This window comes from Pteropus medius, unplaced genomic scaffold (assembly GCF_902729225.1).
Source record: "Pteropus medius unplaced genomic scaffold, Ma_sr-lr_union100, whole genome shotgun sequence".
Taxonomy (NCBI): domain Eukaryota; kingdom Metazoa; phylum Chordata; class Mammalia; order Chiroptera; family Pteropodidae; genus Pteropus; species Pteropus medius.
The window spans coordinates 121,713-138,835 of record NW_024341895.1 but is presented as its reverse complement, the minus strand read 5'-3'; the positions used below and the strand labels follow the sequence as shown (position 1 = coordinate 138,835).

Sequence of the window (17,123 nt, the reverse complement as noted above, 5' to 3'; positions counted from 1 at the left end):
GGAGAGACAGTTGTGAGATCTGCTCTCCCTCCTGCACCCTGTCTGTCTTCTCTTTTTTCTCAGTCCCTGCTCCCCCATTCAGGTACCCGGTTTGACTTGGTCGGCTGGCGCCCGAACAGGGACCTGAAAACGGGGTGGGGAGGGGGGAAGCAAGGACCCACCGCAAGACGAGTGCACTCGAGATTGGCCAAAGAAGCCGTGGGCGGTGAAGGTGAGTACGCAGGAGTTTTTGTAAATATAGAAACTGTAAGAGAAAATATAATGGGCCAAGGAAATAGTCGACTGCTATTTGTACATATGCTTAAGAATATGCTTAGAGTTAGAGGAGCTAAAGTAGCTCAGCAACAGTTAATGAAGTTTTTGCAATTTATAGAAGAAGTTTGTCCCTGGTTCCCTGAGGAAGGGACAATTGATTTAGAGACATGGTTAAGAGTGGGTAAAAAGTTACGGGATTACTATGATGACCACGGACCTACTAAGGTTCCGGCAGATACTTTTGGGCTTTGGACTTTGATTAGAGATTCTTTAGACCCTAGGCATGAAAGAGATCAGATTAAAGAACAAATGTCTCCTGTACTTAAAACAGAAAGTGTTCATGAGTACGACGAATCTGAGGCTGCTGGGGTTGTGCCTTCTGCTCCTCCGATGCCTCCCCCTCCTTTCAACTCCATTTTTACTGATGATGAGGAGGAGGAGGAGGCCACTAGATATTATTCGCCTGATGAAAATTCAGCTCCACTTGTAGCTATTGGAGGCGTTGCCCAACCCGCAGTACCAGATAACATTCGCAGAGAAATTGATCAGCTTGAGCGCCAACTTAAGCAACTTACTGTGCAAATAAACGGGAAACAGGGAGGCGATAAACCGCTGCAACTACCTCCTATGGACACTCCGAGTAAAAATCTGACTCCAGAGGATTTTTCACATCCTCTACATCCCACAGTTATAGCTGGTGTGGACCCTCCTCCAGTGAAATTTAAGGGCTTAAATTCTGAAGGACAACTTATACCTGCACTTAAGGTCCCTTATTCTGAGACTGGCTTACAGAAGGGGCTTAGAATAGCTGCAGCTAATGGAGACAACATCGGAGATTTTAAAATGGCTTTTCCAGTAATAGATCAGCATGATCAACAAGGGCAAAACACCAGGGGACATAAGCCTTTGCCTTTTAAGGTATTAAAAGAATTGAAAATGGCTTGTGCTCAATATGGAGCTACTGCTCCATTTACTTTGGCTCAGGTGGAAGGACTTACGGCTTCTGCCCTGACGCCTTGGGATTGGAGAATTGTGGCAAGAGCTTGCTTACCCGGTGGGGATTTTTTATTATGGGATACTTCTTTTAGAGAGCATTGTGAAAGGACTGCCAAATTAAACAAGGGAGCCAATAACGGAATTACTTACGATATGCTTGCTGGTGAAGGTCCATATAAAGAAAATGTAAACCAGTTAACTTATCCTGCTGGCGCTTATGCCCAAATCAATACTGCAGCTAAAGAAGCTTGGAAATCTCTACCTTGTAGTAACAGAAAGACTGAAGAATTATCTAAGAAAAAGCAAGAACCTGATGAGCCTTTTCAAGATTTTGTTGATAGATTGTTGAATGCAGCAGGTCGGCTTATCAGTGATCCGGAGGCTGAAACTATTCTAGTAAAAATATTAGCATATGAGAATGCTAATTCTGCTTGTCAGGCCGCAATTAGACCTTTTAAAAGGAAAGGGGATCTTAAAGATTACATCCGACTTTGCTCGGACATTGGGCCCTCTTATACCCAAGGAATAGCCATTGCTGCAGCACTGCAAGGAAAATCTATTAAGCAAGTATTAACAGGTCAAGCAAAATATGGGAAAGGAAGAGGGATTAATGCTGGTGTGTGCTTTGGATGTGGAAAATCAGGCCATCAGATTCGACAGTGTCCCACTAGGGGCAATGTCCCAAGGGTGCCTGGAGTGTGTCCAAAATGTAGAAAAGGAAAGCATTGGGCACGAGATTGTAAGTCTAAGACCAATGTAGCAGGCCAATTTATTCAGGGAAACGGATGGAGGGGGCCGCCCCGGGCCCCTGCACAATGTTACGGGGCAAGGCAAACTTTCATCCCTCAGCAGGGAAATCCCCAGGGAGGTCTGTTACAGAACTTTTCCAAGCAACCTCAGGCAGCGCAGGACTGGACCTCAGTTCCTCCACCTATGCAGTTTTAACCCCTGAAATGGGAATTCACGCCCTACCTACAGGAGTGTGGGGGCCTCTCCCATCAGGAACATTAGGATTGCTGTTAGGAAGAAGTAGTACTACCATGCAAGGAATTATTGTTCATCCTGGCATAATTGATGCTGATTACACAGGAGAAATAAAAATTATGACTGGGTCCCCTTCTAAAATTTCTGCAATTCAAGCGGGACAGCGAATAGCACAGCTTATTATCCTGCCAGCAAATCCAATTGGTCATGCTAAGAGTAGTAAACTAAGGGGTACACAAGGTTTTGGCTCATCTGATCTCTATTGGATCCAAGCTATTGGGCAAAAGAGACCCGAACTCAAGTTAAAAATTAGAGGAAAAGAATTCATAGGGTTACTAGATACAGGAGCTGATGTATCTGTTATAGCTCTGCAGCATTGGCCCCAGCAGTGGCCTAAACAACCTACTATGACACAGTTGCAGGGAATAGGGCAGCAAACCACTCCTGAGCAAAGTAGTGATTTATTAACCTGGGAAGACCAAGATAACAATAAAGGGACATTCCAACCTTATTTTGTTCCAGGATTACCTGTTAACCTCTGGGGAAGAGATATTATGGAAAAGATGGGAGTATATCTCCACAACCCAAATAAGATAATTACTCAACAAATGTTTGATCAGGGACAACTCCCATTTCAGGGGATGGGGAGATATAATCAAGAAATAATTAACTCTTTGCAGCCTATGCCATTGACACCTCGAGCAGGGCTTGGATATTTTTAACAGGGGTCATTGAACAACCTGTACCCCATGCGGATCCAATAACCTGGAAAAGCGAGGATCCTGTATGGGTGGATCAGTGGCCCTTGACTGAGGAAAAAATACAAGCCGCTCAGCAGTTAGTACAGGAACAGCTGGAGAGCGGACATATTGAGGAATCTAATTCCACTTGGAATTCTCCTATATTTGTAATAAAGAAAAAATCCGGAAAATGGAGACTCTTACAAGATTTAAGGGCTGTAAACCAGACAATGGAACTAATGGGAGCATTGCAGCCTGGGTTGCCTTCTCCGGCTGCCATTCCTAAAGATACTTATAAGATCATTATTGATTTGAAAGATTGTTTTTATGCTGTTCCCTTATGCCCTGTTGATTGTAAGCGGTTTGCCTTCGGTGTGCCTTCATCTAATTTTAAAAAACCAATGACAAGGCATCACTGGAAAGTTTTGCCACAAGGCATGGCCAATAGTCCTACACTATGTCAAAAATTTGTGGCTCAAGCATTGGCTTCCATACGGAGAAAATTTTCAACAGTCCATTTAATTCATTATATGGATGATATCCTGTTAGCTCATAAAAACGAGCCTGCACTTTTACAGTGCTATGATCAATTACAGAAGGAATTGGAACATTGGGGACTAAAAATTGCCCCTGAAAAGGTACAACGGGAAGAGCCTTATACTTATCTAGGATACATGTTATATCCCAAGGTGATAATGCCTCAAAAGATACAGATCAGAAGAGATCATTTGAAAACTCTCAATGATTTTCAAAAATTTCTGGGGGACATTAATTGGGTAAGACCTCATTTAAAGATTACCACTGGAGAATTAAAACCGTTGTTTGATATATTAAAAGGCGATGCGTCTCCTACATCACCTAGACAATTGACACAGGAAGCAAGAGAAGCTTTACAGCTGGTAGAATTTGCTATATCTGCCCAGCAGGTACAATATATTGATTATACTCAAGAGTGGTATGGATATGTTCTCGCTACAAAACATACACCTACTGGCGTTTTGTGGCAGCATGGACCCTTACGATGGATCCACCTCCCTGTGTCGCCTTCTAAAGTTCTCAATCCATATCATGAAGCAGTGGCTTCTCTCATACAGCTGTTAAGAGAAGAGTCAAGGAAGTACTTTGGCAAAGAGCCACATATTATAGTAGTACCCTTTACTCAGCAGCAATTAAATTGGCTATTTCAAAATTCTGATTCATGGAACATAGCCTTTGCATATTATACAGGAAAAATTGACAATCATGCTAGTAACAAACTTTTACAGTTTGCTAATATGCAATCATTTATCTTTCCTCGCGTAATTAAGACCACCCCGATACAGAATGCTCTTAATATATTTACTGATGGTTCCTCTAATGGAAAAGCCGTGTATGCTGTTGACAACCAAAATCCTATTGTCATACAAACATCCCCTGCATCTGCTCAGATTGTAGAATTGCGGGCAGTTGCTGCAATTTTTCAAATATTCGCTCAACAACCCCTTAACCTATATACTGATAGTCAATACATTGCTAAAGCTTTAATTATATTGGAGACTGTACCTTATATTGTTACCCACAATTCTGAGGTGCATTCATTATTGGCGCAAATTCAATTGGCTATGCACAACAGAAAAGAATTCTGCTATGTGACTCATATTCGAGCTCATACAAATCTCCCTGGTCCTTTGTCTAAGGCTAATGCACTTGTTGATGCAGCCACCCACCTATGTCTGCTTGCTAGTAATGTTGAACAAGCACGACAATCTCTTGCTATACATCATCAAAATAGTTCTTATCTAAGAAAGCAATTTCATCTCACCAGAGAAGCAGCAAGACAAATTATAAAAAGTTGTCCCACTTGCCCTCAGTTTTTTTATGTTCCTCATTATGGTATTAATCCCCGTGGTTTGATACCGAATCAAATTTGGCAGATGGATGTAACCCACATTCCTGAATTTGGTAAATTAAAATATGTACATGTTACTGTAGATACATTTTCTGGATTCATTTTCGCTTCTGCTTTGACTGGTGAAGCCACTAAACATGTTATTGATCACTGCTTACGCTGCTTTGCAGCTATTGGATGTCCTCAAATTCTTAAGACAGACAATGGCTCTGGTTATACTAGTGCCGCTTTTAAAACATTTTGCTCTCAGTTACATATTGAACATAAAACTGGTATTCCTTACAACCCACAAGGTCAAGGCATTGTGGAACGTGCCCATGGCTCTCTAAAAACTCAACTTGAGAAAATAAAAAAGGAGGAGTTATACCCCTATTCTCCACAAAATTATTTAAATCATGCCTTATTCATTTTAAATTTTTTAAATTTGGATGCCAAAGGGCACTCTGCAGCTGAGCGCTTATGGCATCCCACTACTACTTCTAATTATGCCACTGTAAGATGGAAAGATCCGTTAACTGGACAATGGAATGGACCAGATCCTGTACTAATATGGGGGCGAGGGCATGTTTGTGTTTTTCCGCAGGGAGCTGACGGAGCACGCTGGTTGCCTGAACGACTAGTGCAGCATGCCGAAAATGAACATCGAGATTATTCTTCTGATGGGAATACTGATTAATCCAACAGCTTATGCTGCAGTGCATTGGGCTTACATCCCAGATCCTCCGGTACTACATCCAACTGTTTGGTCTGGGCCACAGATCCAGGTTTTTTCTAATAACTCTAAACTTTTAGGATTGCCATTAGCCATGGAACAGCAATCAGCAATAGGACTACCTATTTGTTTTCTATTCAATTCTACTTCCCAACCTGGGTGTTTGAATATCACGGAGCAGCCTTAGCATAAGAAAGGAGGAGCTGTTATGCTTGGGGCTCCTGATGGCGAAGCTGTAAGCAATAATGATACAATTCCGTTTGAACTTTGTCACTCGAAGAGGCATGTGCAAAAAGATTCAGTATGGTGGCATCGTTGTCATCAAGAGAATGTCACTTTGTATCCAGTAACAGGATTTAATGAAACTGTTTGGGACTTCTCTCGGCCTTATAACACTGAGACTGCTTTATCTGCTGGACTCTGGAAAACAAGCTCTGGCGCTTGGCAGATTCATATTTGGAAACTGGCTGCCAGACTTGTGTTAATAATTGTCAGCTGTCTAATTGTGTTACTCCTGTTAACACTTCTGTTCTCGTGCTTAGACAACCACCATTTATAATGGTTCCTGTTAACCTTACAGACCCTTGGTTTGATGAATATGGGTTACAGGTTTTACAAAAAATTAACACGGCCTTAGAAAGATCTAAAAGGGCTGTGGCTGTTGTGGCAGGTATTCTTGTAGCCTTAAAAGAAGCTCCCGAACTACAAATAAATACTGATCAAACAGTGTAAGAATTTATAAAGGGTTTAAAAGGTTTAGTCCCTACTTGGGGACCATTTACTCATTTATTAGGATTTGTTATCGTTCTAGCCTGTTTCGTGTTAGTCATCTTGTGTTTATTGCCATATCTGTTGAAATGCGCAATACAAGCAGTGCGAGATGTTGGTTCCGAGATACATGCAATAAAGTTAAGAAATAAAAATACCCCAGTATAGTGGCTGGTAGTCAAAGACGGGTAAGGACTTCTTGGAAACTGGACAACCTAAGACAGGGCATGTATGATGGAATACATGTTCCAATGACGGGTAAGCTCCATGTTTCGCAGGAAGCCACCTAAGACAGGCACAGTCTACTATAAAGTAAAAAAGGGGGAATTGTAGGGAGCTAAAGCTCCCCAAATTCAAAAGAGTGCATGGATTGTCTCGGGAGGCCTGCTTGCATAAAAAAGAAAAGGCTGGTTCTGTGGAATTCCAGGAAGAAGAAGATTAAGTATAGCCTAAGGGAGTGTCAAAGGGAGTGTCAAAGGAAGTGTCAATTGTACCTGGATCTTCAGGATGTTACTTTTATTATGTTATTTGGGGATACACAAAGGAACAGATTGTGTTTAAAAGAAGGATAAGAAATAAACTCGGAGAGGCAGTGTGAGATCTGCTCTCCCTCCTGCACCCTGTCTGTCTTCTCTTTTTTCTCAGTCCCCGCTCCCCCATTCAGGTACCCGGTTTGACTTGGTCGGCTGGCTTCCGACAGTAAGGGTTACAGTTGCGTTTATGGTTAGCATTGGGTTTAGGGTTAGGGTTAGGTTAAGTGGTTAGGGTTAGGGATATTTTTAGTTTAAAATTTAGGGTTGGGGTTATTGTTAGGTTTATTTTTAGAATTACAGTTAGTATTAGCTTTACTTTTGGTGATAGAATCAGGGTTAGTGGTAGTGTTAGTATTCCGTTTAAGGTTAGAGGTAGGATTAGGGTTAGTTTTAGGATTAGAGTTAGGGTAAGATTTTAGAGTTAGGATTAGTGTTAGAGTAGAGTTAGGGTTCAGGTTAAGTTAGAGTTTGGGTTAGGGTTAGTTTTAGGTTACAGTTAGAGTTAGGGTTAGGGTTAGGGTAAGAGGTTATATTTAGATTTACTATAGGGTTAGGGTAAGAGGTTATATTTAGATTTACTATAGGGTTAGGGTCAGGATCAGGATAAGGGATTAGGGTTAGTTTTAGTTTTAGTGTTAGAGTTAGGGTTAGAGTTAGGGTTTATATTTAGGTTTAGTGTTAGAGTTAGGGTTAGGTTTAAGATAAGGGTTTAGGGTTATAATTAGTGTTATGGTTAGGGTTAGAATTAGGGTTAGGATTAGCTTTAATTTTAGGGTTACGATCAGGTTTAATATTAATGTTAGACTTAATGTCATCATTAGTTTTCGTTATAGAGTTAAGATTAGGATTAGAATTAGTTTAAGTGTAAGAAGTAAAGGTTAGTGTTAATGTTAGTGTAAAATAGTGTTAGGGATAGTTTTAGGTTTAAGGTTAGAATTAGAGTAGGATTAGTTTTAGAGTTAGGATAATACGTTAGAGTTAGGATTAGTGTTATGGTTAGGGTCATGGTTAGGGTTAGATTATGGTTAGGTTTCGTGTTCGAGTTAGTTTATGTTTAGTTTTGGTTAGGGATTGGTTAGGTTTAAGATTCGGTTTTGGGCTAGATTTAGGTTAAGGTTAGTGTTAGTGTTAGGGCTAGGGTTAGCGTTAGATTTGTGTTTAGAGTTACGGTTAGGATTAGCTTTAGTTTTAGCATTAGGATCATTTTCAGGGTTAGCGTTAGTGTTAGGGTTAGGTGTTAGGGTTAGTTTTAGGATTAGGTTTAGGGTTAGCGTTAGGGTTATTGTTGGGTTAGGGTTAGTGTTAGTTTTAGGTTACGGTTTGTGTTCGTGTTAGGCTTACTGTTATAGTAAGGTGTTAATATTAGGGTTAGTGTTAGGTTTAGGTTGAGAATTAGGTTTAAAATTAGCTTTATTTTTCGTATTAGAATCAGGGTTAGGCTTAGGTTAGGGTTCGGTTAAAATTGATACTAGGATTAGCTTTAGTTTTAAGTTTAGGTTCAGGTTTAGAGTTAGGGTTAGGTCTAGGGTTATGGTTAGAGTTACGTTTAGGTTAATGTTAGGGTTAGGGTTAGTGTAAGGTTTTGGTTAGCATTAGGATTATGGTTAGGGTTAGTGTAAGGAGTTACACCTAAGGTTATTGTTAGTGTAAAATTTAGGGTTAGGCTTAGAATCAGGGTTAGAGTGAGTGTTATGGTTAGCGTTAAGGTTAGCGTTTGATTTAGGGTTAGGTTTAGGGTTAGAGGTATTTTTACAGTTAAATTACAGTTAAGGTTTAGTGTAGCATAAGCGATTAGGGTTAGGGTCATTGTTAGTGTAAATTTTAGGAGTAGGGTTACGGTTAGGTTTAAGGTTAGGTTTAGGGTTATGGTTAGGCTTAGGGTTAGGGTTAGTTTTATGTTTAGGTTTAAGTTTAGGTTAATATGTCCGAGTTAGAATTACTGTTACAGTTACAGTTAGGATTAAATTTAGGGTTATGTTTGGGTTAGATTTAGGTTAAGTTTAGGGTTAGGGTTATGTTTAGGTTTCGAGTTAGGTTAAGAGATTACAGTTAGAATTAGTGTTACTCTCAGGGTTAGTATTTGGTTTAGTGTTAGGGTTATGGATAGAATTAGGGTTCAGAATCTTTAGGTTTTCAGTTAAGATCAGGGGTAGGGTTAATGTCAGTGTTACGGTTAGGGTTAGGGTTAGTTTTAGAGTTGAATTTACCGTTAGGGTTCAGTTCAGGGTAAAGGGTTAGGGTTATTGTTTGCGTAAAATTAGGGTAAAGGTAAGTATAACTGTTAGGGTTATAATTATGATTATGATTAGCTTTAGTTTTAAAGTTAGGATCAAGGCTAGGGTTATTTTTAGGTTCAGGGTTAAGGTTAGGTTTAGATTTAGGTTTAGGCTTTTGAGTTAGGGTTAGTGTTAGGGTTAGGGTTAGGGTTAGGATTAGAGTTAGCGTTACGCTTAGGGTTAGAATTATTAGAGTTATGCTTAGGATTAGGGTTAGGGAAGTGGTTAGATTTAGGATTAGTGTTAGAAATTGGGTTAGGGTAGGATGATGGTTAGTTAGGTTTAGCGTTAGATTTAGGCTTAGGTTTAGTTTAAGGGGTTAGGATTAGGCATAATATTAGTGTAAAATTTAGGGTTAGGTTCTGAATTAATGTTAGATTAGCTTTAGTTTTAGTGTTAGGATCAGGGTTATGGTTAGTGATAGGGTTAGGATTAGCTTTAGTTTTAGGGTTAGGATCAGGGTTAGGATTAATGTTAGTGCAAAGATTGTGTTAGGATTTGTTATAGAGTTAAAGTTTGGGTTAGAATTAGCTATATGGTAAGGGTGTCGGGTTAGAGTTATTGTTAGTTTATAATTTAGTGTTGGATTTATTCTTTGGGTTAGTGTTAGATTTATAGTTAGGATTGGGTTTAGTTATAGGGTTAGTATCAGCTTTAGCGTTAATATTCGGAATACGATTAGGGTTAGGGTTTGTTTTAGAGTTAAAGATAGGATTGGGCTTAGGGTTAGGATTAACTTTAGTTTTAAGGTTAGATTAAAGGTTAGGTTTGGGTTAGGGTTAGGGTTTGGCTTTAGGGTTACGGTTAGTTTTAGGGTTAGTATTAGTGTTAGGGTTAGGTTTAGCGTTATGGTTTCTGAGAGGTTTACAGATATGTTTAGGATTAAGGTTAGGGTAAGAGTTTAGAGTTAGGATTAGTGTTAGCATTAGGTTTAGGGTTAAGTTAAAGTTAGTTTTAGGTTAGGGTTAGGGTTAGGGTTAGGTTTACTTTAGGTGTTGGTTTATTGTAATGTTTTGAGTTCCGGTTAGTGTAGGTTACGGATATGCTTAGGGAAAGGGTTAGTGTTAGTTAGGGTTTGCTACAGTTTAAGATTAGGGTTAGGATAAAAAGCTAGGATTAATGTTATTGTTAGTGTAAAATTTAGGGTTAGGGTTAGTGTTAGGTTTAGGGTTTTGTTCAGGGTAAGATGTAAGAGTTAGGATTAATGTTAGGGTTAGAGTTATGGTTAGGTTAGCGTTAGAGTTAGGTTTAGAGTTAGGGTTAGAGTTAGATTACATTTTCCTGAGGGTTAGGTTTATCGTTAGAGTTAGAGTTATGGTTAGATTTAGGTTAGAGTTAGTGTTAGAGTTAGGGTTAGTGTTAGTGTTAAGGTTAGCTTTAGGTTGAGATTTAGCATTAGCGTAATAGGTTAGAGATCGATTTATCGTCAGGTTTAGGTTTAGGATTAACTTTAGTTTTAGTATTAGGATCAGGAATAGGATTAGGGTTACCGTTAGGGTTTGGGTTAAGGTTTGGGTTAGTTTAGGTTTACAGTTAGGGTTATGGGTTATTGTTAGTATTATTGTTAGTGTAAAATTTATGGTTAGTGTTAGAATTAGGGTTAGAATTAGCTTTAGTTTTTGGTTTAGGATCACTGTTAGGGTTAATGTTAGGGTTAAGGTTAGAGTTAGGGTTAGTGTTAGAGTTAAAGTTAGGGTTAGGGTTAGGTTCAGGGTAAGAGGTTATGGTGAGGGTTATTGTTAGTGTAAAATTTAGGGTTAGGATTATTTTTAGGGTTATGGTTAGAAATAGGGTTAGGAGTTGCTTTATTTTAAGGGTTAGGATCAGGGTTAGGGTCAAGATTAGGGTTAGGGTTACAGTTAAGGTTAGGGTTACAGTTAGGGTTAGTGTTAGGTTTAGGGTTATATTTAGGTTTAGAATTAGGTTTAGGGTTAGGGTTCGGTTTCGGGTTAAGTTTAGGGTATTATTAGGGTAAGAGGTTAGATTTAGGATTAATATTCGGGATAGGGTTAGGATTATGTTATGTTTACAGTTACTGTTAGTGTTCGGGTTAGGTTTAGTTTAGGGTTAGGTTTATAATAGGGTTAGGTTATGGTAAGTTTTAGGTTTTGGTTAGTGTTAAGCTTAGCTTTATATTAGGGTTAGCTTTAGGTTTAACATTAGGCTTAGAGTAACAGGTTAGAGTTAGGGTTATTGTTAGTGTACAATTTATATTTTGGACTAGAATTAGGGTTATGATTAACTTTAGTTTTAGGCTTATTGTCAGGGTTAGGGTTAGGATTAGTGTAAGTATTTAGAGTTAGGATTAGAGTTAGGGTTAGGGTTAGGGTTTAGGCTAAGTTAGGGTTACAGTTTTCGGTAGGGTTTGGGTTAGGTTTGTATAGGGTTAGGTTTATGGTTATGGCTAGAGTTAGGTTTAGCTTTAGGGTTAGGGTTAGAATTAGAGTTAGTTTTATGTTAATGGTTAATTTTATATTTTGGGTTATGGTCAGTGTTAGCAGTTAATTTTAAAGATATTGTTAGTGTCAAATTTAGGGTTAGGTTTAAAATTATGGTTAGGATAAGCTTTAGTGTTAGGTTAGGATCACGGTTAATGTTAGTGTTAGGGTTAGCTTTAGAATTATGTTTAGCATTCACTTGATTTTTTGGGTTAGGAGAAAGGTTCTGGTTAATGTTAGGGTTAGGGTTAGCTATAGTTTAGGTTTAGAGTTAGGGTAAGAATTTAGTTTTCATGTTATTGTTAGTATAAATTTAGGGTTCTGGTTAGAATTAATGTTAGGATTAGCTTTAGTTTTAGGGTTCAGATCAGTCTTAGGTTTAATGTTAGGGTTAAGTATAGGGTTAGGATTAGTTCTAGAGTTAAAGTTACAGTTAGGTTGACATTTAAGTTAAAGTGTTAGGGTTAGGGTTATTGTTAGTGTAAAATTTAGGGTTAGGGTTAGTGTTAGGGTTAGGTTTAGGGTTAGAATTAGGGTAAGGATTAGCTTTATTTTTAGGGTTAGAATCAGGGTTAGGGTTTTGGTTCGGGTTAAGGTACGAGGTTAGATTTAGAGTTCACTTTTGGTTTAGTGTTAGGGTTAGGATCAGGGTTAGTTTTAGCTTTAGTGATAGGGGTAGAGTTAGTTTTAGGGTAAGACTTTAGAGTTAGGGTTAATGTTGGGATTAGTGTTATGGTTAGGTTTGATTTATGTTTGGGTTTAGTGTCAGGGTTAGATTTAGGGTCTGGATTTGTTTATCTTAGGGTTAGATTTATGGTTAGTCTTAGTATTAGGGTTTGGTTTATGTTAGAGTTAAAATTAGGGTTAGGATTATTGTTCCATTGTGGGTTGGCCTTAGGTTTAGGGTTAGGTTTAGCGTTAAGAGGTTGGAGTTAGGGTTAGGGTAGCGTTAGTGGTAGATTTAGTATTAGCTTTAGTTTTAGCATTAGGATCAGGGTTAAGGTTAGGGTTAGGGTTACAATAAGGATTAGTGTTTATGGTTTGGGGTATGATTAGGTTAGTGTTAGGGTTACTGTTAGGGTTTGGGTTAAGTTTAAGTTAGGGTTATGCTTAGGGTTAAGTTTATGTTTAGGGTTAGTTTTAGAGTTAAATTAGGGTTAGGATTAGGGTTTGGGTATGGGGTTACGTTTAGGGTTATTGGTACTGTAATATTAAGGGTTAGGTTTAGATTTAGGTTTAGAATTAGATTTGTTTTTCTGGTTAGTGTCACTGTTAGGGTTAGTGATAGTGTTAGGTTTAGAATTACAGTTATTATTAGTTCTAGTTTTAAGGTTAGGATCAGGGTTAGTGTAAGGAGTTAGGTTTATAATTATTATTCGTGTAAAATTTAGGGTTAGGGTGAGAATTACGGTTAGAATAAGCTTTATTCTTAGCGTTAGAATCAGGGTTATGGTTATTGTTAAGGTTATGTTTAGAATTATGGTTAGCATTAACTTTATTTTTAGGGTTAGCATCAGGGTTCTGGTTAATGTTACGTTAAGGGTGAGGGTTAGATTTAGACTTTAAGTTAGATTTTGGGTTAGGTTTAGGTAAGTGGTTATGTTTAAGGTTATTGTTTGTTTAAAATTTATGGTTAGGCTTAGTGTTAGGTTCAGGCTTAAATTATGGTTAGTATTAGCTTTAGTTTTAGGGATAGGATCTGGGTTAGATTTAGGGTTTTGGTTAGAGTTAGGGATTAAGTTTAGGGTTAGGTTTAGGATTAGGTATAGGGTAAGAGGTTAGAGTTAGAATTAGTGTTAGGGTTAGGATTAGATTAGTATAGGTTAGGGTTAGTATTATCGTTAGGATTCGGGTTATGTTTAGTTTAGGGATACGTTTAGGGTTAGTATTACACTAAGGGGTTAGGGTTAGGTTTATTGTTGGAGTAAAGTTTAAGCATATTTTTAGAATTACGGTTACGATTAGCTTTAGTTTTATAGTAGGTTCAGATTTATGGTTAATGTTAGGGTTAGGATTAGGTTAGAGTTAGAGTTACCGTTAGGGTTCAGGTAAGATTATCATTAGGTTTAGGATTAGGGTGAGGTTTAGGTTAGGGTTAGGGTTAAGGTTAGCATTAGTGTTAGAGTTAGGATAAGCTTTACTGTTAGGGTTAGTATCAGGATTAGGGTTAGTGTTTGGGTTAAATTTAAAATTTAGGTTATCATTAGCTTCGGTTTTAGTGTTAGGATCAGCGTTCAGGTTAATGTTAAGGTTATGGTTAGAGTTAGGGTTAGTTTTAGAATTAAAGTTAGATTTAGTATTAAATTTATGATAAGGAGTTAGGTTTAGGGTCATTAGATTAAAATTTAATGTTAGGATTAGTGTTAGGGTTATGGTTAGAATTAGGGTTAGGATTAGCTTTAGTTTTACATTTAGGATCAGGGTTAGCATTGGGTTACGGTTATGGTTAGGGTTTTAGTTTTGGATTAGGGTAAGGATTAGGATTAGAGTTAAGGTTCAGTTTAGGAATTAGGGTTAGAATTTTGGTTAGGTTAGTGTTAGGGTTAGAGTTGGTGTTCGAGCTAGGTTCAATTTAGGGGTAGGTTTAAGGTTATAGTTAGTTTTAGAGTTTGTGTAGGTTAGGGTTATGCTTAGAGATAGGGTTAATTTTAGGGTTAGTTTTAGCTATCGTTTAGGTTTAGGATTACGGTATGGGGTTAGGGTTAGAGTAAGGGGTTAGGGTTAGTGTTATTGATAGTGTAAAATTTAGGGTTAGGGTTAGAATTAGGGTTAGAATTAGCTTTAGTTTTAGGGTTAGGATCAGGGTTAGGGTTAATGTTAGGGTTAAGGTTTTGGTTAGGGTAAGTTTTAGAATTAAAGTTAGGGTTAGATTTAGGTTAAGAGTAAGGCATTAGGGTTAGGATTATTTTTAGTGTAAAATTTAGGGTTAAGGTTAGTTTTAAGTTTGGGTTAGAATTAGGGATATGATTAGCTTTAGTTTTAGGGTTAAGATGATGATTAGGGTTAAAGTTAGGTTTAGGCTTTTGTTAAGGTTAGGGTTAGTGTTAGGAATAGTGTTAGGGTTCGAGTTAGCTTCAGGTCTACGATTAGGTTTATGGTTATGGTTAGGTTTAACGTAAGATTTAGAGTTATGGTTAATGTTAGACTTAAAGTTAGGGTTAAGTTATGGTTAGGGTTGTCGTTAGTGTTTAGGTTAGTTTTAGTTTAGGGGTGGGTTTATATTTAGGGTTAGGGTTAGGGTAAGGTTTAGATTTTGGTTAGTGTTAAGGTTAGCCTTAGCCTTAAGGTTAGGTTTAGTTTTAGCGATTGGGTAAGGGTATGGGTTTAGAGTTAGGTTTATTGTTAGTGTAAATTTTACGGTTAGGGTTAGAATTAGGCTTACGATTAGCTTTAGTTTTTCAGATTAGAATCAGGGTTATGGTTAGTGCTACAGTTAAGGTTAGAATTAAGGTTATGATATCTTTAGTTTTAGGGTTGAGTCAGGGTTAGGGTTAGGATTAGGGTAAGAGATTAAAGTTATTTTTAATGTTAGGGTGAGACTTAGCATTTAGGTTCAGTTAGGGTTAGGTTTATCGTTAGGGTTCGGATTAGGTTTACGGTTAGGGTTAGGATTAGTGTTAGGTCACGGTTAGCGTTAGGTTTAGGGTTAGTGTTAGGGTTAGAGTTAGCTTTACGTTAGGATTAAGGTTAGGGTATGCTGTTAGTTTTAGAGTTATCGTTAGTATAAAATTTAGGGTTAGGTTTAGAATGAGGGTTAGGATAAGCTTTAGTGTTAAGGTTAGGATCAGGGTTAAGGTTAGTGTTAGGGTTACGTTTTGAATTATGTTTAGCATTAACTTGATTTTTACGGTTAGGTTCAGGCTTCAGGTTAATTTTAGGGTTAGGGTTAGGGTTTGTTTTAGACTTAACTTTAGATTTAGGGTTAGTTTTAGGATATGGTGTTAGGGTTAGGGTTATTGTTAGTGTAAAATTATGTTTAGGTTTAGGGTTACTGTCAGGGTTCTGTTTAGGTTTAGGTTAAAGGTAAGTTTCTCTTTACAGTTAGGGTTAGGTTTAGGTTTATGATAGGGTTAGGGTTAGTGTTAGGGTTAGGGTTAGCTATATGTTAGGATTAGTGGTAATGTTAGAGTTAACGTTAAGGTTATGATTTGTTTTATGTTAAATTTATGGCTAGGATTTGTTTTAGCCTAAGAGGTTAGGGTCACGGTTATTGTTAGTGCAAATTTTAGTGTTAGGATTAGTGTTAGGATTTGAGTTTGCTTTATTTTTAGGGTTAGGATCAGGGTTAGGGTTAGGTTTACTTTACGATTAGGGTTTAGTGTTAGGGGTAAGGTTAGGGTTAAGGTATGGGTTACGGTTAGGTTTAGGCTTTAGTTTAGGGGTTAGAGTTAGGGTTAAGATTATGGTTAGGGGTAAGTTATGGGTTAAGTTTAGGGCTACTAGGGTTAGGGTTAGCTTTAGGTTTAGTGTTATGGTTAGGATTACGGTTAGTTTTACAGTTAAAGTTATGCTTAGGATTAGGTTTAGCGTAAGGGGTTAGGTTTGGGTTATTGTTAGTATAAAATTTGAGTTAGGGTTAGTCTTATTGTTAGGGTTAATGTTAGGGTTACTTTTAGAGTTAAATTTAGGGTTAGGATTAGGGTTAGGGTTAATGTTAGCATTATTTTTAGAAGTAGGATCAGGAAATTTAGGGTTTGCGTTAGGGTTAGGATTAGGGTGAGGGGTAACGTTAGTGTTAGAATTAGGGTTACTTTTAGGGTTAGGGTTAGCTTTAGATTTGGTGTAGGGTTAGTTTTACAGTTAAAGTTATCGTTATGATTATGTTTAGGATAAGGGTAAGGTTTGGGTTATTGTTAATGTAAAATTTCGAGAGTTTTACTGCTAGTGTTACGGTTATATTTAGGGTTAGGATTATCTTTAGTTTTAGGTAAGAGTTAAGGTTAGGGTTTGGATTAGGTTTAGGTTTAGTGTTAGGGTTAGATTTAGAGTGAGATTAACAAATTAGATTTAGAATTTGTGTTAGGGTTAGCGTTAGGCATAGGGTTAGGTTAGGTTTACGGTTACAGTTAAGTATAGGTTAGGTTTAGCTTATGGTTAAGTTTATAGTTAGGGTTAGGGTTAGGTTTAGGTTAAAGTTACTGATTGGGATATTGTTAGTTTTAGAGTTAGGGTTAGCTTTAGATTTAGGGTTAGGGTTAGCGTAAGATGTTAGAGTTAGTGTAAGGGGTTAGGTTTTGCGTTGTTGATAGTGTGGAATTTAGAGTTAGGGTTAGTTTTAGGGTTACAGTTAGAATTAGGGTGAGGATTAGCTTTAGTTTTAGGGTTAGGACCTGGTTAGGGTAGGGTTATAGTAAGAGTTTAGAGTTAAGATTAGTATTAGGGTTAGGGTTAGGGATTAGGGTTATGTTTAGGCTTCGGGCTAAAGTTAGGATTAGGGTCAGGGTTAGGGTTAGGGTTAGAGTTAGAGTTAGGGTTACTGTAATGGTTAAGTTTAGGGTTAGGGTTAAAGAGTTTAGAGTTAGGATGAGTGTTA

The 17,123-nt window shown here is 37.8% G+C and overlaps 1 protein-coding gene across 1 annotated transcript in view; it reads left to right on the top strand.

Moving 5' to 3' along the window:
• Positions 1–609: 609 nt before the first annotated feature.
• LOC120598553 (endogenous retrovirus group K member 5 Gag polyprotein-like) overlaps positions 610–17,123 on the top strand; it is an 18,805-nt gene continuing 2,291 nt past the window's right edge. Inside the window, exon 1 of the mRNA XM_039857414.1 lies at positions 610–1,717. Coding sequence (XP_039713348.1) covers positions 646–1,717 — 1,072 coding nt within the window. The 5' untranslated portion in view covers positions 610–645. The remainder of the gene's footprint in view (positions 1,718–17,123) is intronic.